Here is a 19,898-nt window from a genome sequence, read left to right as displayed (position 1 = left end):
GACTCACAATGGGGAAGGAAAGGAACTTTAATAGAAACCAAAACATAGGGAACCAAAGTGCAAATCGTCCACCCCCCATAGGGGGGCCATCCTGAACCCCACATCATCCCCTCACCCCCCTTCGGGCCCCCAGCGCAGGCCCAGGGCCTGGAGCTTCTGCCTCAGGTAGCTCTTGAGTTGGGGCAGGCCTCTCTGGGACTCCAGTTCCTCGAAGGGTAGCTGCCAGAAGAGGAGAGGATGGCACGTTACCAGTGGGCCGGGAGTGAGGCTTCGCCACAGACCAGGCCAGGGCCACTCACCGGCAGGAGCTGGTAGCCCATCAGGCCTAAGTGCCGCTCCCTCAGGGCCCTCGAGCCCAGCAGCACCCTGCCGTCCCGGCAGAAATGCCAGCGTTCCCGCAACACCAGCACCACCCTGTGGGGGGAGGGACGTGGCTCAGGGCATGGTGGGCAAGGTGGCCAGGGCTCCCCCACCCTGCCTCCCTTACCTCTGGGCAGGGTCTCGGGTAGTGGGGCTAGAGGCAGCCTGTCCCTGTGGGCAGGACCTTGGTGGGTATGGCAGGAAGGGGTCCTGGGTCCTCACGGGAAGCACAGCACCAGAGCTGCCGACACACAGCAGGAAGTCTGGAGGGGGAGAAGGGCGGGTGGTCTTAGCCAGGGCTCTGTCTCCCTGGGCCTGCCCCTGGCCCTTTGCTCACCTGTGCAGTAGCCTGGAGGCACGGTCAGGTCCTGGCGATATTTCTCCTCCCCCAGCAGCTGGCGCAGCCCCTCAGCTACTATATCCTTGTGACTGAGGAGAAAAGACACCAGTAGCAGGAAGGGCCCAGCGTCTCATCCTAGTCTGTCCCAGTCTAGTGCTGCCACCCTGCTGGGCAAAACCCTCTGCTGCTTCAGGGCCCAGTTTTCTTTATGGTGGCTGAGCACCTGAGCTTTGGCGGTTCATGGTCCCTCTAGCTTTTCCACTCTGTGCAGCTCCCAGGCCAGCCCCTCCCCTTACCCCAGGCTGTCCCATCCACCTGTACTTGCAGCGGGCACGGTCGGTGATGAGAGGCTGGGGAAAGATGGGCACTTGCTGCCTTCGGGGAAGGCGGGGACCCTGGTATCCTGGGAGCTCCAGCTCCACAGCCGTGTCCAGCAGGGAGAGGTAGCGACGCACAATCAGAGCATGAGGGGTGCCTGTGGGGAGGCGGGGACTGGGGCTCCGGACTGCAGGCCACCCTGCTCCCCTGCCTCTCCAGCCCTCAGGGCCCCAGCCAGCCATCCTGGCTGCATACCACTGATGTAGTTGATAAAGCCAGGGGAAAAAACAAAGTGCAGGGCTCTGAAGGGCAGGCACCGCAGTTGGCACAGTGACATCAAGATGTTGACTGTAGCCAGGGGTGCCACCCCTGCTTCCCGAGCCAGGATCCTCTCAAGGCAGGGCATAAACTGCTGTTCCAGGGGCAGGTAGTTCAGCCGCCCAAAGGGCAGGACCAACTTCTGTACCACCTGTGGAGGAAGAGCAGTTCATTACCCAGTGTGAAGTGTTTCTGCAGTCATCTTTCACAAGCTAAGCTTCAGAGAGGCTGAGCCAAGTTTATAACATTGCTGTAAAGACAGGATAGTTCCTCCAGCCTCGCAGTTCAACAGCAAAGCAGTGATGAGCTGCATGTGACTAATTACCAAACAGGCAGAGGGGACATCACTGTGGGGTCTGGCCCTGAAGACTTCCAGGAGAGGGATGGGTGGAGCTAGGATGGTGCTAAGAGTGCTTTGGGAAACTGCACATTTCCAGGAATACATGCTGCTGACGGGAGGTGGGCAAGCCACAGAGAAGGTGTGGGAAAAGATGCAGGTCCCAGGAGACGGAGAGGGTGTGTCTGCTTCAGGAAGAGGGCAGCCAAGCTGGACAGGGTGCTGGGCCTGACCAGGCCCCTGAGAATGACTCAGAGATGCACAGGAGGTGGGAGGCAAGCCCACCTTGCTGCTGAGCTGGTTTTCCTGAGCCACCAGGAAGCGGGCAATGGCTTCCAGAAGCTGGGGCTCCCGTAACCGGTGCCGGGCCAGGTGCTGGGCCAGGAGCACCATCACATGGGGCGTCAGTTCCTCTGGTCTCGTCTCTGTGAAAAACAGCCTATCACAATGGGCCTCAGGCCGGACCTCCAGCTGGCCCAACTCCACCTCAGCCTAGCTAACTGAGCCCACTTTCCTCCTGTCAGCCCTCCCCATCCCTATCTGCCTTTAACCCCCTCCAGCACCTGCCAGGCTGCTGATCAGATGCTGCCGTGGATACCGCAGAAAACGCGGGCAGCTCAGAGCAGCTTCCAGCCTTTGCCCATCTCGGAGAAGAGACGACAAAGGGGGAGGTGGCTTCGGAGGGAGGCGGAGCCTTCGCTCCTGCTCCAGGGCACGTACCAGGGGACCATCAGATGGAAAGCCTGAGGGGAGAGGTGAAAAGCAGCCTGGTAACAGAGCTGTGCAGCTGTTCTAATCATGGGGTTACTTGGTGAATTCCCCACCTTTCTCCTCTCCACTTCCTGAGCGGGAAGGTGTGCTAGAGTTTAAGTGCAAATACTGGAGAAATGTCAACTATCGTGACTATGAGGTATCAGAACAGTCTGTGGGGAATATATACAAAGATGGCAAAATAGGCTTTCATCTTGTGCCAATTGTGACAAGTTATAGTGGCTTCCTAGGGCCCTCTATTAGCAAGAATCTGGGGTGGCACCCTAGCGAGGCTGGAATGAGTGCGTTCGACTCATGATGTCTGCCGCAGACACAGAACGGGAGCAAAAGCAAGCGTTCCTCCGCACACGCCTGACAGGCTGCGTTTCTGTCCATGGTCTTCTCCTGTTTTCCCTATTCTACATGAACACCCAGCAGCCCCCCAGGCGCCCACCTCAAGCCCCTCCTCACCAAGTAAGACTGCAAGGTGCAGACACACGTGGATGGTGTGCATGTCAAAGGAGGGGCAGTTTCGGATGATGAGCTGACTCAAGTCCTGCAGTGTGGCCTGCTCCACAGGAGGGGGCCGTGGCAGAGACCCCAAGAGTTGGCCCAGACGACGAAGCGCCACCGGGTAGTGGTGGGCGCGCACCTTGGTGGGGTTCTGGCCCAGCCAGCGCAGCAGCTCCCCAGGGCTCCTCGCCTGTTCCAGAAGCCGCTGCAGCCCTTGCACATGACCTGTACTGGGGCCTCCTCCAAGAGGCCAGTCTCCCCATTTGCTGGGCCCCAGACAGCAGGGCTGTACTGGCGGGATCAGCAGCAAGCCAGACAGCCGAGTAGGGGAGGTCTGAGCAGACAGCAGGACTCGAAGCATTGAGTTGGGTGATGGAGACCCTGAGGGGCAGCCCAAAAAAGGGGGTAAGGTTTTCTCCAAGGGGAGAAAGACCTGCTACCTACTCCTTACCTCACTCCTCATTCAGGGACCTGGGTTCGAGCAACCCTTTGTGACTGCTCTGGGCCTCTTCCCCGCCCCGCCCCTCTGCCTCTTTCCACTCCTTTGAAACAGCAATCATAATCCTCAGTGCGCTCAGCGCGGCACTACTTGCAAAGCAATTCCACATGCACCATCTCTGATGCTCCTTACACGCCCATGAGGAGTAGGCAGGGCTGGCATTACCTCATTTCACCGGTGAGAAACACAGGCCCAGAGCGGCGAAGAGGTTAAGCCCGGGGTCATTAACCGGGTTAGTGGTCGCGCCCAGTCTGGAGTCCAGGCGACACCGGCGTGCGCTCTCCCGACCACCTCCCTCTCCCGCAGGAGGCGGCGGCGGCCAAGAGAGTGGAACGCGGGCGGCTGGACGTTGCTGGACTCCATGCTGGGCGCTCCCACTTACCAGCGGCGTGACCTTGGACAAGTGGCTTCGTCTCTCCAAGACTCCTCACCCGTGAAATGAAAACGCGGTGCCCACCTCGCAGGGAGCGCCCGGGGCCCGAGAGCGCCGCTTTGCGACGGCGCGGAGTCGGCGAAGTCGGGGGCCCCACACCCACCCAGGCCCAGGGACGCCAGGAGACCGTAGCCGCTGCCGCTAACACCAGCTCCCGCAGCCCTCCCGCAGCCCGCCCCGCAGGCACCACCCCTACATGACTCCCCGGGCCCTGCGCAGGTCGCTCCCTCAGTCGGTCTCGGGGCCCGGGGGCCAGGCTCCCCCCGCGGCCTCCTCATCGGCTGGCCGCCGAGTCCGCCATCTTCCCAGCAGCCCCTGGATCGCCGCCCGGACACCAATCCCGGCGCTGCGCTCGGCCAGCGGAGACGTGGCTCCCGGCAGGCACTGCGAGCCAGGGAGCCACGAGCCCGCCCCCAGGAAGTGCGCGCGCGGCGCCGGGGGCGGGACCACGGAGGCCCGCGCCGAAGGCCAGGCGGAACACCGGGGAGAAGGGAAGGCGGTGGACCAGGGCGTCGGGCGCAGTCCGTGCCCTTCTCTCCCAAGGGGCGAGGGCTCCCCGCCCGCCACCCCGCACACACTCAGACACACTGCAAGTGTGAAAACTTCACAGTTACTTTAATCTGCACGGGTTCCGGGGAACTCCTCTGCCCCTCCCCGCTCCCCTTCACCAGCCTCCCACGGTCCTGGCGTCCCCAACTCAGCCCATGGTGCTGTCAGGGACTGGAGGCGGCTGGGTCCTCCGGCAGAACGCTAAGACGGGCCCGGGGGGCGGCCCCTCTCTGCCCGGGGCCGAGGCAGCGACAGCAGGTCCCTGACCCCGAGGAGCCCGCTCCCAGCGCTGGCTGAGGGCCAGCAGCCCCGGGAGGCGGCCCCGAGCCACGGCGATCGCAGGGCTGGGCCTCTGCCAGCCCCGGGAGTCCTCTGCGGCGCAGGGCTGGGCTCCAGGGCAGCGGGAAGAGGCAGGCCGGAGAGGCGGGCCTGGGCAGGCAGCAGCTCCCGCCACGGTGCGGAGAACAAGGTCCAGAGGGGCCGGCGATGCCACCTAGAGCCCGCGGAGGCACTACGGGCGGTACATGGCAAAGGCCAGGAGACTGAGGAGCAGAGTGAAGCCGGCCAGGCCCAGAGTGGCCGTCAGGGGAAAGAACGGCCGGTACTGGATCTGGCAATACCAGAGTAGCAGCAGGAGCAGGAGCAGCAGGGGCAGCAGCAGGCTGCCTATTTCCAGCCCGGAGGGGCCGGGCTCGGACCCCGGAGGGCAGGGGGGATTTGGGGGGCCGACCCTCGTGGACACGTGGCAGTGGAGAACGCAGTTGGGAGGGAGGTGAAGGCTGCCCAGGGTCTGGGTGTCGTCGCCTAGCAGCTGCCCTTGGTAGATGAGTCGCACCTGCTGTTCCCGGCCGGGAAACTGGGTCCTGAGGAGAGAGGGACCTGGGTAAGAGAGCAGGCCTCAGGCAATCCTAGTCCCTGGTCCCGGAACAGCACTCCCACCCTCCCCCTGCCCTCCACACCGCACCGACCCTGGCTTGGGAGGGGCCATCTGCCAGGGGAACAAGTGTAGTTGTGATGTGGGGCGCTCAGCGCCTCCAGTATAAACGAGGGCTGGGTCTCAGATCTCTCCGGGGGCCTTCTGCGACTACTCCCCCCACCCCTGTCTTTAGCATTGCTCCTGCCTCTTGCCCTGCTTACCTTTTCAAGGAGCCAATGGTGTCGTGGGGCCAGGCCCTGGCCACCTGCTCTGAATCATTGAGGAATTTCAGCCGTAGCACGAGGGGCTCCTGCGGGGAGTCCAGGGCTGGCTGTGTCGGTGTTGCTGTGACCCCCGTGCTGGGCTCTGGCTGTGCAGCTTGACCTCTGTGTCTCAGGCTGGGGGTCTCTGGCCCTGGGGCCTCCCCTCTCATGCTGTCGGTAGCTGCCATGACTGCGCCGGGCTGGGCTGGCGATGGGGTCCCTGACAGCTGGGGCAGTGGGTCCCCGCCCTCAGCGGTGTGCGTTGAGACCCAGGCGAGGGCCAGCACCAGAAGGCAGGCAAGCACCGAGAAAAGGACGGTCACCTCATCACCCACCCCTTCAATCAGGGTCATGGCGCTTGCCTTGCCCGCCGCACTACCGAGCTGGAGAGGTACAAAGAGCCCGTGAGGCGCGAGCCCCCCGGGCCAGGAGCCCTAGAACCTCCACAGGATCCTGCCCCCACTCCACCGCTATGCTCCCACCGTCCTCAGCCTCCGTCTCCTCACCCACCCCAGGGTACCGGCTGCTCTGCCTCCCAGTTGCCCCAAACTTGCGTCCGGGTGCCCCTTCCCATCGCCGAATCCCAAGTCCTAACTTTCTGTCATCTGAGCTCGAGGTCTTCAACCAGCTCCCAGCTCACCCAAACCCTATCTCAAGGTAAGGGCCCCGACCTTCTAAGCAATGCCTCCCCTAAACTTCACCCCGACCAAACTTCACCCCCAAGCGTATCTATTCTCCTGACCACTTGACTCCAGTGTGTCTACTCCTTCACCGACTTCACCCCAGGCTCATCTACTTTGTTGCTAAAGTTTCTCCGAGGTAGGGGTAGAGCCTCTGTACCCCCACCCCCCACCCACAGCGTTACCGTTCACCCAAACCCCACCCGCGGCACCGGACTGATTCCCAGGCTTCCCCCACAGCAAACGTCAAACTCTCCCCTGGGCAATCTGGAGCCTCCGAGCGTCACCACCCACCCAACTCGGCCCCCTCCTGATCCCCTCAACCCCTCTTCCCCGGAGGCCCAACTCTGCGCCTCCTCTGGAAGCCTCTCCAAGCCCCGCGGGCTGCCAGACCCCAGATCCCGCCGGGAATCCGAGACTTCACGCTCCCCGCCCCCACCCCTCGTCACCCCTCCCACCTTCCCGCCCCCCGGAGCCGCAGAAGGGCACGGCGATCCGGGGCAGCGCGGGCGGGGACCGGCTGGGGCCCTGGGTGGCGGGGTGGGCGCGGTCGCGGCGCGGAGACTCACCGCCCGGGTCCCTCAGCTCCATCGCGGCCCCTTGGGCACTTCCGGGCGGGAGGCGCGGAGGTCGCAGGCACCTGAAGCACCCCTCCTTCCCCGCCGCCGCGGCCAGAGGCATTGTGGGACTTGTAGTCCGGCGCCGTGCTGTCCCCGCCCTCCGACCTGCGGACCCACGTGCGGGGCTCGACCTGCGGTTCCCGGCTCCTGCAGATCGCTGAGGGGCCGGTGGGGGAGGCTTTGGGGGTTGTGCTACCCTCTAGGGGTTTGGACCGCAGCAGGGTCTGCCCCCCTCCCCCTCCAACAGCCAGGGCATCTGTCACACCAGACACCGACGTCAGCTGGAGCACGTCAGAGCGCCCGTGTTCGTAATGCAGTGAGGAAGGCTCTGAGGAACTCAGGGGGACCCTACCCTTCTGTCAGACTGGGCGCCAGAAGGCGCTTTGGCTACCAAAATTAATTTTTCAGCCCAGAGCCCAATATCCATGGGCTGCCCCACCAGGCTGGCTAGGGATACCCATCCTCAGGGCTGCCCCTTACCCGGGTCCCCTCCTCCACCTTGCCCCTTCAGGACTGTGAAAGAAGCATAGACTTTGGAACCTGGCACGAATCCTGATCCCTTATCCTGTGCTTATCAGCTATATGACCTTGGGTGGGTTATTGCATCTCTCTGAACATTAATTTCTTCCTTTCTAAAACATACTTTGTAAGTCAACCATAAGGAAGAAATTAGATGATTTATTCAAAAAAGTGAAAACTATGTAAGGTACATGTCACACAGTAGATATTTGTATTAGTACACTCCCTTCACCCAAACCTGGGCTCGGGAATTGGGTCCTTGGTGTGTTACTGTGTGGATGGTGTTGAATCCCAGGCCTGTGGATATCTGTGAATTTTTCCCTCTGGGCTCCTGCAGCCACAGAGATCTCACATCCTGGTTTTTACGGGCCAGTCTTGATTTAAAATAATCTATCCTAGACTTCCCATAGTTCATGCCTACCTGTGGGAGCAAGTGGTCCAAATATTGCCTTATTCCTGTCAGTCTAGATAGATACCATACAGAACTAACCTATCTCTAGTTCCTTCCCTCCTGTTTATTCACTTATTCTACTAACATGTTTTCAAAATATATACTATGACCAGGCACAGTGGCTCACATCTGTAATCCCAGCACTTTGGGAGGCTGAATTAGACAGATCATCTGAGGTCAGGAGTTCGTACCAGCCTCGCCAACATGGTAAAACCCTGTCTCTACTAAGAAAAAAAAATCTATCTATAGATATAGATATATACACACAAAAAAAATTAGCTGGGCATGGTGGTGGGCACCTGTAATCCCAGCTACTCAGGAGGCTGAGGCAGGAGAATCACTTCAACCCAGAACACGGAGGTTGCAGTGAGCCAAGATTGAGCCACTGCACTCCAGCCTGGTCGGCAGAGTGAGACTCCGTCTATATATACATACATACATATATATATGTCTAAAAATACATTATATATATACACACACACACACACGCACACACACACACACTATGTGCCAGGCATTGTGCAAGTTACTGGGAATAAAATGGTGAATCAGACCCTCTTCCTGCCCTCATGTGGCTCAATATACTAGTAGAAGAGCCAGATGTGTGGACAGCCCATCAGTGCTATAACGGGTGTGTGCTACCTGCTGGGGCAACACATTTGAGGAGCTCTTTGCTCTTAGTTTCTCTCTTGGGAAGTATACCTGGTGCTACTTCCTGCTGTCAATTCTAATTAAGCATCTAAAAGAGATGTTGGATGTTACTTTTAGAATCATAAGTCAGAACTAGGTTTTCTGTTCAACTACTATATTTTGCAGATGAAGCCCAGAGAGAGCACAAGATATCCTTAAGTTTATGCAAGGAGATAGAAACACAGGTCCCTCAGGAGCTTAGGAGACCCCATATGTTGATTAGCTTTCACCAGGTGCTTTGGAAGGTACAAGGAACTCAGGAATAGTGACTGGGTTGGTACTGAGGCTGAGTTGTGTGGATACTCAAACAGTGGGCAGCTTCATGCTGGGAAAAGGTCCAGCTTGGCTGGGGAAGTGGAAGTGTGTGGAAGAATGATGATCTGGGGTAGCAGATCCCGGCAACATCCCTGGCAAATTTATTGGCTGGGGCCACTGCTCTGCACATGTCACCTCTTGCAGGTTTTAGGAAACATTGTGTGTGTGTGTGTGTGTGTTGGTGAGGGTGGTGCTAACAGAACTGCAGCCCACTTTGGCAATGGGACTGCAGAGGAACTGGGACATTACAGGGAGCTCCCTGGCCCCAGAGGGAGTGAAAGGACAGGATGGACAAGGGGTGAGGACAAGAAAAATTAAGAGCCATGTGGGCTCTGGTTAGTCTCTCCAATGGGATGGGTAGGGGAGAAAGTCATATAATATTCCATCCCTCTCTCTTCTTCCTCTATGTACCAATGGGGTCGGGTAGCATTTAGCTAACCTCCCCAGTCCGGCAGGGGGAGGGTCTTTTAGGAGAGGCTGGTCACAGGAAGGTAAGAGTAGGGGCGTGTTTGTTCAAAGTATCATTTCCAGATCTGCAGATGATGAAGACTCAGGGAGAACTGGAAATAGCAGCCCACAACCCATCCCAGCCTCTGAGCTGCAGCTGGCAGTGGAGAGCCTGGGCAGGGAGCCAGGGAGAGAACTCCGGTAGTAGGGTGGTCTCTAGGGCTGACCTCGGAGCCTGGGGACAGGGGAGCCTTGGCGGCACTGAAGGCGGGACGCTGTAAGCAAGGCGCAGCTGGGCCTGGGCGGGCTCCTCGGCCAATCAGCCTTGGTCAGCAGCACCCTCAGGCGCAGGGCACTGTTTGGGCATTGCCTAGAGATCGGACACCCCACCCAGATCAGCTCAGGGAGGCGAAAGCGACAGCCAGGAGCGGGAGGAGACCGGGGCAGCTGTCCCCTCAGAGAGGGTGGCACTCGAGGCAGTGTGGGTGGGGGCTAGTGAGGAGGCGGAAGGGCCGAGGCTGGGTGGGAGGGGCCCGGGCTCCTGGGCTGGAGCGCGCGGCTTGGGGGTGGAGGCTGCAGAACCAGCGAGCAAGCGAGGGGCGGGGGCGCCCGGGCCGGCGCGCAGGAGGGGCGGGGGCGGCGGGGAGGGGGGCTCGGGCTGCGTGTGCCGGAGCCGGCGGGGGCGGCGGTGCGTGCGCATGACGCGGGGGGAGGGCCCGGGCGGCGCGCTCCCGGTCCCGTTGTTGTTGCCGCTGGAGGCTGATCCGAGGCAGTGGGATCACGGCGCCGGGAAGCGCTCGGCAGCGGCGGCCACAGCGTGCGCGGCGGCGCCTCCTGGCCTCGGCCTCCGGCCCCCGACCCCCGGCTCCATGCGCTAGCCCCGTGCCGCCGGCCCAGTAGTCCCGGCCCCGCCAGCCCCGCGCGCCCACTCGCCGCCGCCGCCGCCGCCGCGCCGCCCCGGGCCCGCCTCGGGCCCCACGGCTCCGAAGCCATGAACTTCCAGGCGGGCGGAGGGCAGAGCCCGCAGCAGCAGCAGAGCCTGGCGGCTCCGGGGGGCGGCGGCGGTGGCGGCGGCGGCGGCGCGGGGGGCGGCGGGCAGTTCGGCGGCGCGGGTCCCGGGGCCGGGGGCGGCGGCGGCCCCTCGCAGCAGCTGGCCGGCGGGCCCCCCCAGCAGTTCGCTCTCTCCAACTCGGCGGCCATCCGGGCCGAGATCCAGCGCTTCGAGTCCGTGCATCCCAACATCTACGCCATCTACGACCTGATCGAGCGCATCGAGGATTTGGCGCTGCAGAACCAGATCCGGGAGCACGTCATCTCCATTGAGGGTGAGCGGAGCCGGGGGCTGTGGGAGCCGGGGCACGGTGGCCTCTGCGGCGCGGGCCGAGGGCTCCACGGGCCGGGCCTGGCTATGCTTTCCCAGTCGGGGGCCCTTGGCGCGGTTGAGGTCCGGGCCACGAGGTTTGCCGATCTGAGCTGCAGAACCGGCGAGCAGCTTCGCCATGTCTCGTTCAGGGACACTTTGGGGTTGGGGGTTTTCTGCTGTCTGTGCTCCAGGGCGCGAAACTAGTGTCGCTCCGGGGGGCCTGGACCAGATCTGTCCAGGCCTGGCCGGGGAAGGTGGGCGCGGCAGAGGGCTTCAGCCTCCAGGAGGTGGGACCGTGACCGGGGAGGCTTCTTAGCAGCTGCCCCGGCCCTGCTCCGCAGTGGGGCGGGGGATCGGAGCTTCGCGTTAGTGGATGGCAGCCTTCCCGGGCCCAGCGCCCGCAGGCCCGGAGGGTGGCGCTCGCCGCGGCGCCCTCTCCCGACGCACACCCACTACGCCGCCGCGGCCAGGCGGGCGCGGGCCGGGCCTGGCGCGGGGCTGCGGCGCAGCGACAGCGTGGGAGGTGCCGGCAGGTCCATCCGCGCCTTGGCCGGGTCCTGAGCGCGCCGGAGACCCGCGGCTTCTCGGTCTGGAGGCAGCCGCGGGACAGCCGGGCGCTGACTGACCTCCAGGAACACTGCACCCGGAGTCGGGGACCGGAAACCCCCGGCCACTGCGCTGCCTAGCGCTCCTTTCTCTGGGCCCTTAGGCTTTGGACTTTCGACCGCTGAGGATACAGGAAGTGGGGGCAGCTGCTGGCGGATGCCCCGTGAGCCCTGGTGTAGTGGGGCTGGCGGCACCCGCAGGCACCCCAGTGGCATGGTGACCTTCGAGCGTTCGTGGACAGATGGGCCTCGCCCTGGGCCATCTGCTTCCTCCTCCAGCTCTGTTTGAAAGGGGACGCCCACCGGCAGGTGGTGGGTTTGGCCTCAGTGGAAATGCAGCGAGAGCCAAGGCATTTTGGGATAACATGGAGTTGTGGGCAGGGGCCTGTCCGTGATTTGGGCCTTAAGGATAGGGCCCCTTCCAGCTTCATCTGCTTGCCTGAGGTTCTGCGGGTAGTGCGTCTGAACACCTCCCTTTCTGCTTTCAGAAGTCTCCATAGCTAGGGAAGGAGTATTGGGTCTGGGGTTACCCCATGTGGTGCTGGGTCCTGTCTTTTGTTGTGACATGACAGTCTGACTTCCTTCTGCCTCTTCCCAACTTGTTCTTATTTCTTTCCTCTCAAGGCTGAGTTCTCTGTGAACTAATTAGGTGACAGAAAAACTCATTAACGTGGATCTGAGTAAATGGCCTGAATCACCGCTGTGGCTGGGGACTAGGAGATGGCATTTATGCGAGCCCTGGGCCCCAAAGTGAGGAGATGACCAATTTTTCCTCTTAGATCTGAAGAGGGTGGAGGCGGGAGAGACATCGTTGCTGCAGCTTCACTGTCCTTGGAGGAAGTGAAGACATTCCTAATCTGCTCCAAGCTTACCTTCCCCCAGCTCCTTTTGGAGGGTGACAAGCTTCGTGGGCTGGCCACAGGATGTGGGGGAGGGGGGTGCATATCTGCTTCTGAGCCCTTCCCAGAGCAGGGACAGATTTCTGGTCTCCACACCGGCTCCAGTGTCCTGAGCAGCGGCCCCTCCTCCCCACCTCCAGGGAGCCTCTGCTTGGGCATCTTCTGTGATGTGAAGGCGGTGATTCCTAGGGCACCCTTGAATTTTTTGCCTGGTCTTAAATTTAGCACGACAGGCAGAATTTCCCCTCTTAGGGCCCTCCCCTGACTGACTTCCCCATTTTGGGTTGGAAATACCCCACGGTTCCTTCTACCAGGCCTGGAAGCTCGGCCTCGCCCTTGTGAAATCCTGGGAGCTGGTGTCTCATTGTCACCAGACCGACCCAGCTTCGGCTCACACATCCGTTCTCAGCCCTGCTCTTCCCACTCCTGGGCCCTGCTGCCCTGCTCTCCCTCCCTCCCCCCTGCCCAGCCTCTCCTGGCACCATCATCTTTATCCACTTCACCCCTCTTGTATTCCCACTTTTCTGCTGTAGGCAGTCTTCAAAAGAAAAAAAACCACTCCTTCTCCAATTTCTGCCCTATATCCTTCCTGCGATAGAACTCCTCTCCATCTGCCAAACCATATTGCTTCTGTCCTGCGAAGCAGCGTCCCCACCTTCTTTCTTTGAGGAGGAAGAGGCACAGACTCTCTGGGCGTTTCCGAGCATAGTCTGAGGCTGGACTGAGACCCAGACCCCCAACGCCAGCCCCAGGGCCGTACAGACCTTGGCTGTTACATAAACACAGTGTCAGCTGGGAGCTGGGTCCTGTGTTTCCTGGGGATAAGCCTCTCGTGGAAAGCGGTGGCAGGTTCCAAGTGTATAACAAAGCCTCCCCCACTCTGTTTAGGCTTCAGTGAAGGATTTGTGTCCCAGCTCTGAAGGTGACTTGGGGCATGCTGTCAGGATCCATTTGGCACCGAGGAAGTGCAGTGGGCACTTGGGCCTCCTGTAGTCTCTCGGCCACTCGAAGTCACTTCTGACCCCATGTCCAGGGCAGGAGGAAGCTGGGGAGGTTTGGCTTGCCTGTGTTTCAGGCCAGGATTTGTGGGGAGGGAGACTATCTTGAAAAGTTCCTTTCCCACCAGAGGCCAAGGAAAGAGAAAACTTGCCCATCGCTTGGCCTTAGGGAATGGAAGAAGTACAGCCCGCAGCTGGGAGGGAGAGCTGGAGGGCTCACTATGTGCAGAGCCTCTGAACCACCTTCCCTTCACTAGTGGGGAAACTGAGGCTCAGAGAAGGGAGGGGCCAAGCAGATATAGCCAGGGAGAGTCTGGGCCTCCAGCAGGAGCCCGCTTCCGGCTTGGCACTCACCTACAAGCGCTCCCTGACAGCTTGGGTTTCCTGGCTGAGTCCTAGAAAGAGCAATGCTGGAGAACCAGGGCCTCCGTCCAAATGGGGACACTGGGCACGTGGAGCGCAGGACACTGGGCCAAGCTAGCCAGGAGCCCCGAGAAGCTGTTGGGAGAAGCAGCCTGGGAGCCGGCAGGTCCTAGAAAGGTCTGCTGGTCCCAGTCAGTGTGTGCAGGAGAGTGCTGGGCACAGGGAGAAGCAGGGGTTCAGGGAGGGCCTGGGGTCCTGCTGGCGGCTCCGGAGAGGCTCCTGCCTGGAAGTGGACCTGACTACTAGGTGTGTGCGCCATATGGTGACTATTGTGCATGCAGGAGCTGGGCTTTGTCAGCTGGGTGAATTGCTCGAGTTTCTCCATTGTTTTCCCAATAGGGGTTTTTTTTTTTTTTTTTTTTTTTTTTTTTTGAACAGTTCCTTTGAGTATTCCAGCCGGTCTGGCCTGGCCACCAGAGCGTTCTCACCCTCACCCCATTCACTTTTCATTCAGTTCACAGGCTGGGGGCTTGGTGACATCCCAAAGGGACTAAGGTAAAGATATGTGGGGGTTTCTTGTTTGGGTCAAGCCTCGGCTAGACAGAGAAGGGGCCGCAGCTGTGGCCGCAGTTGGGTGGCAGCTCAGAGGGAGAGAAAGAGGGTGCCCACCCTGGCATCCCAGCCCGCAGCCCACACCCTGGCAAGCAGGCCTCCCTCAGGCACACCTGGGGTTTAGCGTTTGTGTCTGTTCTGTTTGTCCTGTGACTTGGTGCTGCAGGACTGGCATAATGGTATTCGTGTTTGTGCCAGGCGCTCTCTTTCGAGCTTTCCTTACTGTTCCTGGGTGGGCCCGGCCTGTATTCCCCTGTGGACCTGGCTACACCACACACTGCTGAGGCTCCCTTCAAAGACGAGGACTTGGGAGGTCTGGGATGGGCTCTGGGGATGCGCATCTGGAACCAGCCTGGGCCCCTCTGGCAATTCATTGGTTTAGAGACTGAGCATCTAATGGGGGCCTGGTTGCTTATGTGGGACTTTGCTCACAAGAGTTCTAGGAATTCTGAAAAAGAGCATAACCCTGTGGGTGCTAGTAGCCAGAGAAAGCTGCATTTGTTCCAGATACATTCATTTAGCTCCTACTGTGTGGCCCAGTTGCATCTAGCACAGTGAAAAGCAGACGATCAAAGGAGAGGAAGGGAGAGAAGGGGCCAGAGGGTCTAGGCTTAGTGCACCCAGAGAAAATGACTCAGCCTGTAGGAGGTGCCAGAGAGGCACTGGGAGTGCAGGAAGGAGCCCCAGATTTTAACACCAGAGCAGAGCAAGGGTCAGAAACTTGGGAAGACTCATCAAGACCTCCTTCTTCTGAGTCAGAAGCTGGCACGGGAAGACCTGTCTAGCCTGATCTCAGGCTGCACTGCCTCGGGTCAGTACAGTGACCCATTCCCTGCTCAATCTAGGGTCTACACTCGGGCTCTCCTCCAGCGGTGGTACCCACAGATGAAGCAGTTCTTGTCCCTACGGTGCCCCCTGGCTATCTTCCTGTGTCATTTTTTCTTTTCTCAAACATGTGCCAGGCCTGGGGGTCAGGAGGGTTTCCGCATAAGGAAACAGGATGACAAGGCAATGGCAATGAGAACATGGGTCCCGGGGAACAGCAAGTGGGGCTCTTTAGCTCAGGAGTGGAGTTGTAGGAGTTGGGTGGGTGACGTGGGCAGGACCCTGGTGAAGGAGTGTTTAATGCTTTCTCCTGTATTTATTTCCACCCTGCCACGTTCCTAGAAACCACGGGAGCTGGCCCGTCATTCTGCGGGAGGTGGGCGTCACGAAGGCTTTAAGCCTTTGAGAAGGCCCGAGCCACGCCAGCGTCCACACCGCTGGTCTGTGCTTGTGAGCCCCCTACCAGCTGTCAGCGCATCCCTGGCCCAGAAGTAGACGGAGCAAGGTGCTCTTCTTGGAAAACAGGTGTAGCCTAGGAGAGCCGAGGCTGGGGGGAAACAGACACCCTCGTAAGAACTCCCATGTCCCTGTGTGGCATTGCCTAAACATCCACCTGCTGTGTTGGTTTCTTTCTTTCCTTCTTTCTTTCTTTCTTTCTTTTTTTTTTTTTTTGGAGACAGAGTCTTGCTTTATTGCCAGGCGCCAGGCTGGAGTGCGGTGGCACGATCTTGGCTCACTGCAACCTCCGCCTCCTGAGTTCAAGCAATTCTCCTGCCTCAGCCTCCCGAGTAGCTGGGACTACAGACGTGCGCCACCACGCCCAGCTAATTTTTGTATTTTTTAGTAGAGACGGGGTTTCACCATGTTGGCCAGGATGGTCTCCATCTCTTGACCTTGTGATCCACCCGCCTCGGCCTTCCAAAAGTGCTGGGATTATAGGCGTGAGGCACTATGCCTGGCCCCTTTTTTGTTTTTTTGTTTGTTTGTTTTTGGAGACAGTATTGCTTTGTTGCTCAGGCTGGAGTGCAGTCTTGGCTCCATCTCAGCTCACTGCAACCTCTGCCTTCTGGGTTCAAGCAATTCTTCTGCCTTAGCCTCCCAAGTAGCAGGGACTACAGGTATGTACCACCATGCCCATACAATAATTTTTGTATTTTTAGTAGAGACGGGGTTTCATCATGTTGACCAAGATGGTCTTGATCTCTTGACCTCGTGATCCACCTGCTTCGGGCTCCCAAAGTACTGGGATTACAGGTGTGAGCCACTTCGCCCAGCCTCGTTTCTTTTTAACATGCAGGTAACTGGAAATTAGTTTAATGAGATGCTTTCCTCCTGACCCCTAGCTGACTTAAACCATGCAGCCCAAGGGGTAAGGGAGCTCATTTTGGAGCGTGGAGTTGAGGTAGGGAAGGGGAGTGAGCCCAGCCACCTGCTTTGAGGGTGCAGAGATTGGGTGGTGCATGTTCCACCAATAAATGTTCCTCCCTCTGCCAGGCTCACTGCTGGGGGCTGGAATCATGCTTTGCAACACTTTGCGTCTCATAGTTATTTTCCCAGAGGAGGGTCTTTTGTGGATTTGCAAGTATCATTTCCATTTCACAAGTGAGACAGCCTAGGACCTAGATTAAGCAAACTTCCTGAAGCCACGCAGTGAGCAGAGGAAGCGGGAATTTTCCCTGGTTCTCTGTTTCCAGGTCTCTGTGGTTCGCCTTGCACGTATGAGCCGAGTAAGTTTTGGTGGCCACACCACATTAGCCCTCAAAAGCTGCTTCTACAGGAAGCTTTATGAGAGTCAAACGGACCAGAGTTTAACTCTTGGAAGCCTTTAGAATATAATTTTAGGGTGAATTAGGACTCCTGCTCCCTACTGTAATTGTCTTCAATCCCCAACTGAATTGAATGGTGGCTCCAGTGTCTGCCTCCCATGGGTAGCACGGATGTAGCGTCCAGTAGACAGATGCTTGCTCAAGAAGCACGTACACACACATGTATTTGTGTATTATATGTATGTATACGTGTGTGTATATTTTTAGAGATAGGGTCTCACTCTGTTGTCCAGGCTGGAGTGCAGTGGTCCAGTTCTAGCTCACTGTAGCCTCAAATTCCTGGGCTCAAATGATCCTTCACCCCAGTCTCTGGGTAGCTGAGACTACAGATATGCACCAACATACCCAGCTAATTTTTTCATTTTTTGTAGTGATGGGGTCTTGCCATGTTGTCCAGCCTGGTCTTGAACTCCTAGACTGAAGCAATTTTTTCACCTCGGCATACCAAAGTGCTGGGATTACAGGCATGAGCCACCATATCTGTGCTCAAATAGATATTTAAGTTAAATTTCATTTAAATGTGTTTAACAGATGAAAGTAAATACATGCTTGTTAAAACCCATTCAAATGTAGAAGTAGGAGAAAGATGGCTGCCCTGCCTCCCCCTCCTGGGAGGCTCTGCGGTGGGCAGTCGGGTCTGCATCCTTCTCATCTTTTTTCCATCAACTACTCTTTGATGGATTTGCTGTTTCTAGGCTTTTGCAGCAAACGTGGGATTGTTGTGGAAAACGCTTTGCTGGGAGAAGGGGAGCCAGAGATTCACACAAGGAGGCCCCTGCGTTCGTTTGCATATTTGGCAGGGCCTAGGCTAGGAGTCAGGATACCTGGGCTCCCATCCCTGCTCTGACACTAACTGGCTATGAGAGGTGGGGCAAGTCTGCCCTGGGCCCTTCTTCTGAGAGTCACATTCTGGTTGTCTGGGCAGCTAGCTGTGACCCCCGGTGTGAGGATCTGGAACAGGCCAGGCTTGGCTCCCTGGGCGGGGGTCTTGTCTGTCAAGTGAGGACCTGAGCTGGGGTCTCTAAGCTCTGTTCTGAGGCTGCCTCCGTCCACACAGCACTTTGCGATGCACTACATTGGAGCCCCCCAGGAGTGGATAATCGGAAGAGATCATGGGAGGAGAGGGGAGATTTTCTGTGCGTCCGTTTCCTTACCTGAGATGGGTTATGGCAAAGCCACCACCGCCTCTGTCGCTTGGGGGTGCTGAGGACTGAGACCCCATATGGGGTGTGCTGAGAACTGTGCCTGGCGCGTTGTAAGCACGGGTGAAATATCAGGCATTATTCTGAAAGGCGGCAGAGCATCCTGTGTAAGGGAATGCTGGTTATTGTCCACCTCCGTGTACGCTTGCCTCATTATTGCTTTTGGACAAATTCTCAGAAGAAAATGGTCAGACTCTGGGGTCAACACATTTTCAGGGCTTTTGCAGCACTCCGGCACCCTGCCCTCCAGAAAGGCCATTTGCTTTCCAGACATAGGGACAGCCTGTTTGTTCCCTGCTCCACTTCCCGAAGCCCCTTCTCCATCTGATACAAAAGAAAAAAAAAGACTAAATGACTCTCGTTGTTTGACTTTGACTTTGATTACTAGTTGATTACCAGCTATTTCATTAATGGATTCACTTTGACTGTTAGTGAGAGTCAATATTAAAACATTCTTGGGTCATTTGCATTTTGTTCATTCAGTTCATATCCTTTATTCATTTTTCTCTTGGTTTGTTACTCTTTTTCTTTTTATAGAAATGGGGTCTCACTATGTTGCCCAGGCTGCTTGTAAACTCCTGGCCTCAGTCTTCCCACTGTGACCTCCCAAAGTGCTGGCATTTCAGGTGTGAGCCACCATACCTGGCCTCTCCTCCCTCCCCTCCCTCCTTTCCTTCCTTCCTTCCCTCCGTTCCTCCCTACCTCCCTTTCTTCCTTCCTTCCTCAGAATATTGGTCTGTCACCCAGGCTGGAGTGTAATGACACGATCGTAGCTCTCTTTAACTTAAAACTCCTGGACTCAAGCCATCCTCCTACCTCAGCCTCCTGAGTAGCTGGGATTCAGGCATGTGTTACCACATCTGGCTAATCATTTTAAAAATTTTTTTCTAGAGACAGGGTCTATGTTGCCCAGGCTGGTCTCAAACTCTCGGCCTCAAATGATCCTCCTTCCTCCACCTGCCAACGTTACTCTTTTTATTGAGTTGAAGACAGTTTTAATCTCTTTTAATATAGGTTTTTCTAAAACGTACATTTCTCTGTCTGCTGCAAGGCAGGCACTGTCCGAAAGTCAGCACTCTCACCTCAGTGTGCCCTGAGCTGAGCAGACAGTGCCATCCTCTGGGCCACCCAGGAGGCTGAGGCTGCTGTGGTGACGCTCCATACCACAGCGCCACATAGCTGTGCCTTAGGGCTTTGTGCCTGTCCACAGTGCATTTTTTCTTCCTTTGCTGCCAGAACCCCTCCTTGCCGCCATTGGGGTGCCTGCCTACAGCAGCTTCCCTTTTGCCTTTTTAGTTTGGCGTTTTGATGGCTTGCAAACCTGAAACCCCAGGGCCAGGAGTGGGATCAAAGCCCGTCACAGGGGCAGAGAGAGGACCGAGAAGTCTAGACCCCTCCAGGGCTCCCTGCTCTGCTTCTGCTGGGAGCCCCACCCCTTTCTGGGCCTGGGATTTTCCAGGGACTGGTTGGTGGCACTTCTGTGCCTGGAGGACGTTTTGGTTAAAGATGCTCTAAATGTCTTGTCCAATCACAGTTGTACAAAAAAGAAAGAAAAAGATACCAGAAATGCAAGCCCCAGAGCTGTGACCTTTGAAGGCTTTCCATCCCTCTGAAGCGGCACCCCTGCCCCACCCCAACCCCATTATTGCTTCTAGATTGTTCTGGATGGTTCTATATTGGGTAATGTGGAATGAGATCTAGCCTTCATTTCTTCTCTCAGGGGCTGACTGGGGTAGAGGTTAAGAACCTGGGCTCTGGAGCCAGGCTGCCTAGATTGGAGTCCCAGGCCTACCACTTGGGAGCTGTGTGACCTTGGGCGAGTTCCTTAACCCCTCTGTGTCTTAGCTTCGCCACTGGCAAAACGTGGGCATCACATCCATTTCCCGG

General features: G+C 58.0%; 3 protein-coding genes across 9 annotated transcripts in view; 1 reads left to right on the top strand and 2 right to left on the bottom strand.

The window, feature by feature from the left end:
• Nucleotides 1–9: 9 nt before the first annotated feature.
• FASTK (Fas activated serine/threonine kinase) lies at nt 10–4,189 on the bottom strand. 3 transcript variants are annotated; one of them, XM_012443081.3, is made up of 10 exons: nt 4,065–4,189; nt 2,895–3,317; nt 2,237–2,416; nt 1,959–2,098; nt 1,274–1,487; nt 1,016–1,175; nt 698–789; nt 488–623; nt 300–414; nt 10–219 (listed from the first exon to the last, which is right to left on the bottom strand). In XM_012443081.3, exons 1-10 carry the CDS (start codon nt 4,144–4,146, stop codon nt 112–114), a joined length of 1,650 nt encoding a protein of 549 aa, XP_012298504.3. In that variant the 5' UTR covers nt 4,147–4,189; the 3' UTR covers nt 10–111. The 3 variants fall into 3 exon arrangements, with proteins under 3 accessions (XP_012298504.3, XP_012298536.3, XP_012298547.3); XM_012443113.3 differs by lacking the exon at nt 300–414 and having other exon boundaries at nt 4,065–4,146; XM_012443124.3 differs by lacking the exon at nt 2,237–2,416 and having other exon boundaries at nt 4,065–4,146.
• A 241-nt stretch (nt 4,190–4,430) lies between these two features.
• TMUB1 (transmembrane and ubiquitin like domain containing 1) lies at nt 4,431–6,905 on the bottom strand. 2 transcript variants are annotated; one of them, XM_012443068.3, is made up of 3 exons: nt 6,846–6,905; nt 5,555–5,979; nt 4,431–5,280 (listed from the first exon to the last, which is right to left on the bottom strand). In XM_012443068.3, exons 2-3 carry the CDS (start codon nt 5,947–5,949, stop codon nt 4,929–4,931), a joined length of 747 nt encoding a protein of 248 aa, XP_012298491.2. In that variant the 5' UTR covers nt 5,950–5,979; nt 6,846–6,905; the 3' UTR covers nt 4,431–4,928. The 2 variants fall into 2 exon arrangements, with proteins under 2 accessions (XP_012298491.2, XP_064240154.1); XM_064384084.1 differs by lacking the exon at nt 6,846–6,905 and having other exon boundaries at nt 5,555–6,658.
• Nucleotides 6,906–10,059: 3,154 nt separating this feature from the next.
• AGAP3 (ArfGAP with GTPase domain, ankyrin repeat and PH domain 3) overlaps nt 10,060–19,898 on the top strand; it is a 59,952-nt gene continuing 50,113 nt past the window's right edge. For all 4 annotated transcript variants that reach the window (XM_064370611.1, XM_012443045.3, XM_064370739.1 and 1 more), the window contains exon 1: nt 10,060–10,643. In XM_064370611.1, coding sequence (XP_064226681.1) covers nt 10,310–10,643 — 334 coding nt within the window. In that variant the 5' untranslated portion in view covers nt 10,060–10,309. The remainder of the gene's footprint in view (nt 10,644–19,898) is intronic.

This window comes from Aotus nancymaae, unplaced genomic scaffold (genome assembly GCF_030222135.1).
Source record: "Aotus nancymaae isolate 86718 unplaced genomic scaffold, 86718_ANA_hifiasm-v0.15.2.pri h1tg000002l, whole genome shotgun sequence".
Classification (NCBI taxonomy): Eukaryota; Metazoa; Chordata; class Mammalia; order Primates; family Aotidae; genus Aotus; species Aotus nancymaae.
The sequence above is the reverse complement of the archived record's forward strand: the minus strand, read 5'-3'. Positions and strand labels throughout refer to the sequence as shown.